General features: G+C 49.0%; 1 protein-coding gene across 2 annotated transcripts; it reads right to left on the reverse strand.

Annotated features, from left to right (window-relative positions):
- Window positions 1-23: 23 nt before the first annotated feature.
- Window positions 24-10023, reverse strand: LOC124336850 (adenomatous polyposis coli protein-like). 2 transcript variants are annotated; one of them, XM_046790675.1, is made up of 11 exons: window positions 9917-10023; window positions 8323-8511; window positions 8129-8240; window positions 7702-8031; window positions 7372-7609; window positions 6971-7297; window positions 6596-6906; window positions 4206-6530; window positions 3392-4120; window positions 1727-3324; window positions 24-1654 (listed from the first exon to the last, which is right to left on the reverse strand). In XM_046790675.1, exons 2-11 carry the CDS (start codon window positions 8463-8465, stop codon window positions 187-189), a joined length of 7581 nt encoding a protein of 2526 aa, XP_046646631.1. In that variant the 5' UTR covers window positions 8466-8511; window positions 9917-10023; the 3' UTR covers window positions 24-186. The 2 variants fall into 2 exon arrangements, with proteins under 2 accessions (XP_046646631.1, XP_046646630.1); XM_046790674.1 differs by lacking the exon at window positions 9917-10023 and adding an exon at window positions 9291-9665.
- Between the last annotated feature and the right edge of the window lie 304 nt (window positions 10024-10327).

The raw sequence follows: 10327 nt of genomic DNA on the forward strand, positions 1-10327 counted from the left end.
AATAAAAAAATACTAAAGTAGTGCTTAGTTCTTACATTTTGTATTGAATCGAGACGACAAGAGAGAAATAAATGAAAAAGAAACAGGATAATTAAGTAAAACGGCTGAAGCTGAAGACATGGGAGTATTGTGGGAGGTTGGGAGGGATAGTGGTTATTTATGTGATTATCCATTATACTGGAAGCTTTAAAGAGCAGTGACCCGGAATTTCCTTTTGTCTTCCGTTTCGGCACTAGAAGAGGAATTTGAGACATCAAAGCTTGGTGATGGAGGAGTAGGAAGAGTAGGGGTAGTCGGCGTACTCGACTGGCTGCTGGAACGCCCGAAACGCGGAAGCCGGAAAGGTAGCCGACTCGGTGGGGATCGTTTATCACTAGACGGGCTATTGACGGTGGCCGGGGAGATGACGGGCACCTGCTGAGTATTGGAGAAGGAACTCAATTTCTCGAATGTTCCACTTGACACGATGGGTCTTGGCGTTTGATCGGGACTGCACCCGGTACCGACGGATTTATCTTCTGTGCTCGGTTTGGCATTGTCTCCTCGGCTGATCCACTTTCTGACGTCCGGCTGATCCGATTTCTGTTTGCTACGGCTCTCTTCAACTTGTTTCCACAAACTGGCGATTTTACTCGTCACCACCTTTTTCGGCGGCGTACGCTTCTGCGGCGGGGTTGACGACGACGTCTGCTCGTCCACTCCGCTCCACGTTGTCGTCACCGACGTCGAATCCGAACCGATGCTAGCGCTGCTGACCGAACGTCGGCTTAATGCCGGGCTGCCTTTCGATCGGGGAGACGAGAGAGGGCTCGGCCCATTGTTGAAACGACTGGGTTTTTTAGGTAGAGCCGGTTTAGCTGCCGGGGCGACTTTCGGTTTGGGCGGAACTTTGGGAGGGATTTTGACCGATTGCTCTTCTTCCTTAGCAGCTGCACCTTCAGGAGATGAAGACTTCTCCTTGGTGAACGTCCCTTGCTTGCCGAGAACCGCCAATGGCGGATGCTGAGAATCAATGACGGGGACACTCTCCGATTTCGGCGGGCTTGACTTGAGCGAAGCTACCGAAGACCTAGAGGCCATTTCCAGCGAGCGTCTCTTAAGTGGTTGCGTGTCCTGCTCTGCCACCGGAAGCTGCCGAGGACTGCACGGAGCGCTGCTGACTCGTGGACTTTTGCTGTTGGATCGCAGTCGGACTTGGGATTCGAGAACGGGAACTGAAGGGTATTTGGATTTCTGTGACTGGGTCGTGTTTTGGCGTAAAGCTGACGTTCGGTTAGGACGGACAGGGCTCGGACTAGCAGGGCTGGCGCTTCGACCTCGAGACTGAGTTGCTCGAGAAACTGGTGTGGTCTTGGTTCCATTCATTTTCGCCGGTGAAGGTGTCATTGCTGTATGAACTTGTTGTTGTTGATGTTGTTGTTGTTGCTGAGGTGGAGATGAGTTCACGACTGGGCGGTTAGGTCCGTTAATAGCGACGCGTACGGGACACAAAACCCGACGACGACCACGAATTCCTTTGACAGTATTGGGATCTTCCAGGAATTTCTGATCATCGGGTCGAACGATTTTAGTCTTGGTCCGCATTTCTCCCATTTCGTTGTTTTCTAACCCATCTTGATGCAACGCCATTTGCTTGGCTCGATGGCTCAGGGATCTGTCAACGGGATTAGAGTTACAATTAGAATTCGAATCATTCTAAGGCCATTATTTTCAATAACAATTTTACCTTTCCGATTCCGACTCGTTGGATACCAGACTAAGTGTTTCACAATCCAGCATGCAATCTTCACTAATCAATTCGGATGAATTGCTCTTCTGCCGGTTCAATTTCACCTCCTCTTTCAAGGTGCGAATGACAGCTTTGGCATCCATCTCTAAGGCGGACAATTCAGAGGCACTCATACTCTTCTGGTTTGCGGATTCCGTCGTTTCGATTTTCCCCGTCGACGATTCTCCATCCGATCCGGTGGTGTTGGACGAGGAAATGGTTTGCGTCATGAAACGCTCCCTTTCCAAGGATCTGCGCTGTTTGGCCGTTTTCTTGGCCTCGTCGCAGTTATTCAGAGTAGAGTTGTCTGGATGGAATACGTTTCTCACGCTCTCCTCCACCGGATTGGCGTTGAGGGTGTAAGTCTGGTAGCGTTCCTTTTCGGCCTGGCGCCGGTCGCGCGGCGTAAGCTTCCGTCTCTCTCCGGTCGGCGACGACGACACGCTGCTGTCCGTGTTGGCGTTCTCGTCGACCGTGTGTTCCATGATGGCCAGCTGAGTCAGCAGTCCTTCGCGGCGCTGCTCGTCGTCAAAGTAGGAAGGATCCAGGACGCTGCAGGTCAAACTGGCGAACGAATCCGTCACCTTGGAGACCATCAAGTCAGCCGGAGGTTTCGTGTTCTCGATGCGGAAGGAAGTCGAGGTGGTCATATTGGACTGCTCGGTAGCAATCACCAAGCCGGAAGAGAGAGCTTGCTTCAGTAATGGATTAGCTCCGTTGACTGGTGTTCGCCCTCGATTGCTCTCCGTCTGACTCGATTGTTGGGTTTTTCTGGTCAGCGAAGGCGACTTTCTAGTAGAGTCCGTCCAGCTTGCGGCTCCGTCGATGAAGCTGGATGTTAAAGACGGGAAGTGCTCGAGATCGTTGCACTGAGACGATCCATCCAGCGAGTCTTGGCTCTGAATCTGAGCTGCTACCTGGTTGGCTTCCATGCGAATGAGTGACGAATGCGTCATGGATGGAGGGCCGTTCGGGTCCGATTCTTCTAATTTGACCACAACGTCGGACGGATCGATTCCGTGGCCGGTATAGTTGGAAGCTGAAGCAGAGAAAGCGGAAAACGAACTGCTGGTCGTGACTGTCACAGTCGATGGAGAAGCACTTGCTTGGCCGTCGCCAGCTCGTCTTACTCCACCGCTCCAGCTCTGACTGGTGGGAATTTTGGCTCCAGAACTTTTGGTCGCTTTGGTTTTCTTGGTTTGGTCCGAACGGCCATCGAGGTAGTCGCTCTTGGATTTCGGCATTCCCCAGCTGATGCAACTGTCCAGCAAAGCTTGGTCTTCCGCCGATGGCTCATCCTCATTCGAATTCACACTCAGTGAGCTCAGGGAGCTATTGCGAGAGAAAGTGACTGGCGTGTCCTCCACTTTGTAAGAATAACGGTAGTCCAGGTCTACGCTCGTGTTATTGCTGCATCCGCTGGCTCCCATTCGGCTCGAGCCTTGACTCGAATGACGAGAACGTCGACCACTCGTCCGGGCCACTTCGGACGAGCTTTTGACGCGCATCGCCATTTGCCGGACGTTGGTAAACGGCCCATGAAGGGGTGGTACTCTCTGCAGAGACAAACGAAACCAATAAAATGAATGGCAATTTCAGACTACTTCATAAATGTGATCTCACTTCTTTGGAGGAGGCGGAAGAAGCCGATTTCGGAAGTTCCATGGGTGGACGAGAAGAGCGACTCTTCTGCACTCCGTTGGATGGCGGCGGAGGAGGAGCTGATGAGGTAGACTTGGAGGAAATGCTCGAAGTTCGAGGTGGAGGTACAGGTTTGGCCGTTGGTTTGGCCGACCTGATACAGGCGTAGAGCATTTCGTCGTCGTCATCGTCGTCGTCATCTTCGACATCACTTACAATGTCGCGGACGTTGCCTTTGGACAGGCAGGAATCAATACTGTGACTGGGTGGGATGCTGGATGATCGGGCCGCCGGCTGGGAGAACTCTTGAACGCTCGCCGATTTGGGGACATGTGGGCGAAAGACGGGCGGAGCAACTGTTTCCGTGGTGGCGGGTTTACAGGATTTCGCCGGTTGCGGTGCAGGTTGTCGACTCGTTGGCTTTCCTTGCGTAATGATTTCCAGGAGCAAATCATCTTCACTGCCGCTCTCTTCGCTCCACTCGTTCGACTCGATCGGTACAGGATCGGAAGCCACGGCCATCGACACCACCTCCACTTTGACAGTCTGCTCCAGTTTCCTTTCCGTCAAGTGGGCTGAATCCAGATTGCCAACTCCGTGACTGGGTGGCAGTAATTTGGCTGTGCTAATGACTTCGCCATCAATATGCAACGAACTTAAACTGGTCCATCGTGTCAGAGCCGGGCTATCTTCTTCGTTGAAACGGCGAGGCTGCATAGAAAATTTCAATAAGAATTAAGAATAGATTTAAAAACAAAACAAAACAAAACAAAAATATTGTTTAAGCATTTCATACCTCGTCGTAATCAAAAGTACTGCGGAAATTGACCTCCGACGCGGAACGAATGACTCGGTTGAACGTAGGATTAACAAGCTGGCTACTAGCTGAAGAAGCGCTGGTCGGCACAGAAGACGGGGCAGGCATCGGAGGTCGACTAGCGATAACAACTGGAGGAGGAGGAGGTGGTGGGGGTGTAGTATTCGTCGGTGATGAAGGTTCGTCATCGAACGACAGCTGACTAAGTGGACTAGCAGCTCGGGTGAAAGCTGGAGTGCCTTCCATTCCAAAATTGTTGGTGGTGTCTTCAAAGACCCCTTCGGCATGCTGGACGCGTTGCAGGGGTTTCGGCAACTGTTGTTGTTGCTGCTGCTGCATCTGATGTTGTTGGTGTTGCATCTGGTGTTGCTGGTGCTGTTGTTGCTGTTGATCCTGCTGAGACTGCGGATGATGAGCCTGCGGCCGACGGGGGCTCGAAGGCATGGTTTGCCCAGGCGAATCAGGCAGTTCACTGGGCGAGACGGCTCGACTAGTCAATCGACTAAACTCACTAACGACCGATCCCTCGTCGTGACAGTTTTGCTGTTGATCTAAACTGTCGAGCGATTCCAGGGAACTGGAGCGAGAGAACATTAGTGGCGTCTGCTGTTCAGAGTAGTTGATTTCACAGTCGGCTGTCGTGTTGAAAGTCACCGTCTTGCTTTCTTTGTTGGCCGGCTGCAAGCGGCGAGGCATAGGCGGCGTCTTCCCTTCAACTTCTTTGTCGCCTTCGGCTTCTTCTTCCTCGTCGGCGTCTTCTTCGCAATTGGGTTTAGCTTCGAGTCCGTCGACTTTCTCAACCGTGTCGTCTGGTTCCATTTTCGGACTTTCCAGCCCGGCTTCACGGAGATCACTGAGTGAGGCAGCGCTTGACCGGGTGAAGGGCGTTTCGTAGGGGGTGCCCTCCATGCAATAAGTTTGCATCGTGTCACTATCGGCAGCGTAATCTTCATCTTCATCCGGATATCGCAAACTGAAATCGGTGGGACGTTCCGGTTCGTCCAGGTCGGTTTCTCGGTAAGCCGACAACACCATGGCTTTCTTGACCGTGCTAGGATTCATCTGATCTCCACTCTGAAGAATCGGATCCGATCCTTCAGTATTATTGTCCCCATCCACCGGAGCTTTGGTCGGCCTAGATGGCGTCCAGTGAGTAGCCACGGGGACGGAAACCACTTCTTCTGTGTACTTGAGGCTATAGTTGACTGGTTGGTCATCTTCCTCGTAGTTAAGTGATGTGTAGCTGATCTCGTTCTCGTGAGAGTGCCAAACCGTTCGAGTCGCTTGCAAACGAGATCCCATGGCAGCTGAAGGGCCGGCAGCTGCCGCTGATGAAACTGATGGAGTCATTGTTCTTGGGCAGCCTACGCCACCACTCCCACCGGAAGCATTGGCAATGGCATCGACGGCGGCGTTCTTGCGTTCTAAACTTGAAGAACGGATTGGCCGGATGGGCGTCGATCCGCTTTTTGGCACCAGAGTCGGTGCTGTGGATGCCCTGCCATATAGACTGGTAGTGTTGTGGCCGCCCAGGGAGCGATACATCCGCCTGTCGAAGGGGCTTACTCCAGTCGGTTCTTCCAGTGGGCTGAGAGGATCAATATTGTCACACATTTCCGTCAGCGTCTGATCGATCTCCTGTTCCAGAGCTTTTTGCTTCCGGGCCTGCAGGGAAGTGTTGTGACTCGATGCGTTGCCGCTGTTAGTCAGTGAACCGTTACTGCTCCCGAATCCGCCCGATTCCAGATTTTTGAGAGCAGCCGATGAAGCCGTCGCGATCATCTTGTGCCTCGAATGAACAAGATTACGCAACATGGGAATTGCGCCGAGATCGCGCAGCGTCGATTGATCTTCCTTGCAGCGGGCCGACAAGTTCCAGAGCGTTCCGCAGGCGTTGCTCACCACCGTCAAGCTGGGCGAGCGCAGGTGATGCAGTAGAATCTGGAAACATCCGTGCCGTCGCAGAGTGGCTCGGTAGTCGTCGCGAGTTGCAATGTGACTGGAGATGTTCCTCACGATGCCGCCACCGGATTCAACTATGGACAACGTCTTCGACTCTGATTTATAAGTTAACGTGCGGACGAGAAATTCCAAAGATCCTGGAGTGGCGCAAATGGTGGCCTTGTTGCAGCTGGAATGCGACGACAAGTTCCACAGGGCCGACAACATCGACTTGAGAGTGGATTCTCGATGCGTCTCCATCGACATGGTAATTAACGACTGAACAACATTCGTCTGCTGTAACGCATCCTTGCTGGCGCTGTCTGCCCGCCACGAAAGATTACGCAGCACGCTGGCCGTCACCTGTGTAAAATTAAATTACATTGTCAATACACAAAACTCCATGTCACAAATGCGGTTCAAGTTACTTGTCTCAAATCGTCGTTAGGCGAAGCTAACTGGTGAGAAAGGACGGCCAAGAGCGGCCGCGTAGAGCAAAGTAGGGTCTTGTTGGGTCCGTGACCGAAGGTGAGATTGGTCAGCGTCATGCTGGCGTAGCGGCGCAACGTGGTACACTGTGCATCATCACACAGCGACCCGTGGGCCAATTGATCCAGGTGTAGTAACTCTGACAGACCCTGAAGAGCTCCTAAATGGCTCATGGCTTGGCGGTGGTCATCATCAAACGACAGTTTCATCAAGTTGGTCACCACAGCGCACGGGTGGCTATCCATGTCATCTAAAAATCAATGTCATCTATTACAAGTCCGGGTTTAAAAGCTGTGACAACTAATTGCAATTACCATCCAGGAGCAAAGGAAGGCGATTATCAATTTCCTGGTCGTGGTGATGCAGTTGATGCAAAATGGCATCTCTGAGACGATCGGCGTAGGAACGAATGAGTTCGAGCAGTTTGAGAATTCTGATCTCCCTCTTGACTTTACGATCGTCGCAGCTGTTGTACACCAAGTTGTGAAGGGCCTGGGCCGCACTGGCCCTCGTCTCTTTGTCTGCTTCCGTCAGCATCCAGCTGCTGGCGGTGGCATTCGCTAAATTGGCTCGATCCTGGTTGGCAGCTTCGCCTCCACCGTCCTGGTTATAGATCAACTGAACCAGCAACGGAATACAGCCTGAAAAGATTTCAAAAGACAATTACAATTTGGCAAATGATCCGGTTGGCCGACTCGTTTCCTTTCCAACTTACCAACTTGATGAAGGGTACTCCTCGTTTCGGGGTTGGCTGACATGTGTAGCAGCTTCTGGCTGACGTTGTGGCGATCGTGGGAGAAGAGCATTGTTAACAAGTTGTAGACTACTTCTACTTTTGGACCCATCGAAGGTTTCTGCGCCCTGTCTGATAACAAACCACCACTGCCGCCGCTACCCGAGATACCGTGACTCGAGTGGATACTCGAAGTGAAACTCATGACGCTTGCCGTATCCTACAAAAACCAAAAAAAGAAATCGAGAATTACAAGAAAACTTAAATTTTCTAGGTCAGCTGGACAGCTTCCAACTTAAATTAAAGTCTTACCGAATGTCCATTCTTGTCTTCGTGGTGAAGATCAAGACTGGAACCGCTGAGCCAAATGTCCTTGTCATTCGTCCAATCCCCAGGCAAGGCCGGAGACGTCGATGTGGTATGGCAGAGATCACTGGCAGCCGCTTCACTTTTCCCAACGTGATTGACAATCAATGTGTTGATTTCGGCCAATTTCTGATCCAACTTTCGGAGATGAAGTATACGCTCTTCCCGACGGCGAACTACTTCACTGGTCGGACCCAAAGTTTTAAGCATCCGATCCTGCATCCGTTGTGTTTCCAACTCTAGACGTGTCCGCTCCAGTTCGTATTCTAGTGTTGGCTATCAACAACAAAAAAAGGGGGAGAAAGGATAATGAACGGATTGTGTCAACGCGTAGCAGCTCTAAATCAATGACATTGATCGATTGAATGTATACCGAGTCGGTTGGCAAAGGCAGTTCCCTCATTTGCCGGGCCAAATGTTCCAACTGTGTGAAGTAACTGTGACGATCTTTATCCTCATGTTTCAGATGACAAAGCACTTCATTCCTACGCACAATAACACACACAAAAAACAGTGGGCATTAAAAAATTTAATCTGAAATTTCAAAGTGGTAATAGGCCAACTTACTTTTGACGCTGGATCTCGTGAGCGATGGACTGGAGGTCGCTCAGACTGCGAGGAGTGTCGATGGACGGAAGATTGAGATTCAACTTTAGCTGGGCCCGACTGAATGCCCGTTCAGCTTCCGCATTGTTGGCACCGGCTGCCATGGTCCTTCCTCTCTATCACTCAGTGTTGTTTTTGTTTCAGCACGATCTGTGGGCGAGAGTCATGAGTCAACTACTGTACTTCATCACAAAAACGGGACTCCACACAGAACGAAACCTTTCATGATGACAAAGGGTGGGGTTCAGGAAAACAGTAAAAGAGAAGAAAATATATAGATATAAATGAAAAAAAAAAAAAAATAGAGGGTCGTGGGGGAAGGAGGGCTGCGGGTTCTGTATAGACAAGGGGTGGAGTGGAATAGAGTGCGTAGGGTGCAGGCGCATCGACTCCCTCGCCAAGCGATCAATACTTGGCACCGAGTAGCCGAGTAAGGCTGAAACGGAAGGGGGGATCATGATCACTTCTATTCCATTATGTATTACAAATAACTTGATCAACCTCAAACCAATATAGGATTTCCTAACAAGAAACAGAACCTGGCAATTGGAACGTAGTAAAGCCTGTATAATGTTACAGGAAATTGGAAAGCAGGAACATAATTCAATCATGATAATTACCAATATTCAATATTCAAAAACCAACTATTGAAATTTGAAAAGACATTCAATATGTACAAGACTATTGGTCTATTGCAGTGTAGTTAAAACTTGTCTCAAGGTTAAATTGTTTATTGGTGAGGTTCTATGTCTGTAAACGAGACAAAGAATGTACAGCTAAATATTAAACCTAACATAACTCTGACACTTGGTTGAGTCTTCTTGACATTTAAAAAACAACAATTGAATTAACATCACTGATACTAGACGAATACATAAATATCCCTTAAATTTTCTGGTAAAGAAACATTACTGAAAAACAAGTTTTACCTTAGGACAACCATACACAATTCTTTTGGAAGACTTAATACTGCAAGCTTCATTTTTGACAGGACTTCATGACTCAATTTGCAAGTGTTGGTGATCTCACTAGATTTGTAACACTGTTAATTGGATGACAGACTCAAACTTCTTGAATGGCCGTCACGTTCGACAAAGTAACTTAAGGGAAAAACACACTTCATACAACTTGATAACTGGTGTGAGAGCTAATATAGTTTAACCAGGTTCAACAATAAAAGACAACAATTAATATCGAGAGTTTGGCCCCTACATCAACCACTATTATGAAGGGAATTTGAAAAGATTTAAGTTTACAACAAGGCTTCCAAATACTGCGTGTGTTACGAAAAGAATGACTATTCGACTGCTTGAACAGAGTTAACATTACGAATCGTAGATGGCGCTAGAGTAAGTAAATTCCCTGAGGGTTCGTTTTGAAAACAAAAAGCCAAAGATTTCAAACAATTTTGAGTCGGATCTGCTGCTCTACTTTACACATCAACCCAGTTTCAATCATTCCTGTCAAACCATCCATCAGTTTTGATGGATTCTTACTAAATTCCTAATAAACAACCAAATATATTTTTTTCAATGAAAGACATTTTTACACTAACCTGTGGCAATAATATCCGATAGTACTATAATAAGTTACAAAATTAGACGGAGATTTTTCGAATATCAACTCCGGAGCAAAAACAGCGCACACACAATGGAAGAGTTCCAGTTCTAGACTACGCTGCTTTCATTTTTTTGTTTTTGTTTTTGTTTTTGAGTCACTCAACGCACTAGGCCACTCCGCTTTCTTTCAGAAACATTCGCTCGCTTCCTTTACTTTTTACGGATACTTGCTCTTCACACCGCCGACGCATTGGCCGGCGATGGAAGCGTTCCAATTTTAACCGAGATTCCGCGTCTTTTCTGGCCTCGAGATCGAAAAGAATGTGCCTGTTATTACCCAACAATGTTAAAAGAAAAAGAAACTTAACAATCCTCTCGTTAAAAAGATCATAAGCCATTCACGCTCG

This window comes from Daphnia pulicaria, chromosome 4, assembly GCF_021234035.1.
Source record: "Daphnia pulicaria isolate SC F1-1A chromosome 4, SC_F0-13Bv2, whole genome shotgun sequence".
NCBI lineage: Eukaryota > Metazoa > Arthropoda > Branchiopoda > Diplostraca > Daphniidae > Daphnia > Daphnia pulicaria.

Excerpts from the sequence above, each read along its gene's own strand:
- LOC124336850 (XM_046790675.1), bottom strand. The coding sequence starts at position 8,465 with ATGGCAGCCGGTGCCAACAATGCGGAAGCTGAACGGGCATTCAGTCGG. Across the intron at positions 6,531-6,595 it reads CTAACGACGATTTGAGACAA|GTGACGGCCAGCGTGCTGCG; the intron begins GTAACTTGAACC and ends AATTTTACACAG. Across the intron at positions 1,655-1,726 it reads AACGAGTCGGAATCGGAAAG|ATCCCTGAGCCATCGAGCCA; the intron begins GTAAAATTGTTA and ends TCCCGTTGACAG.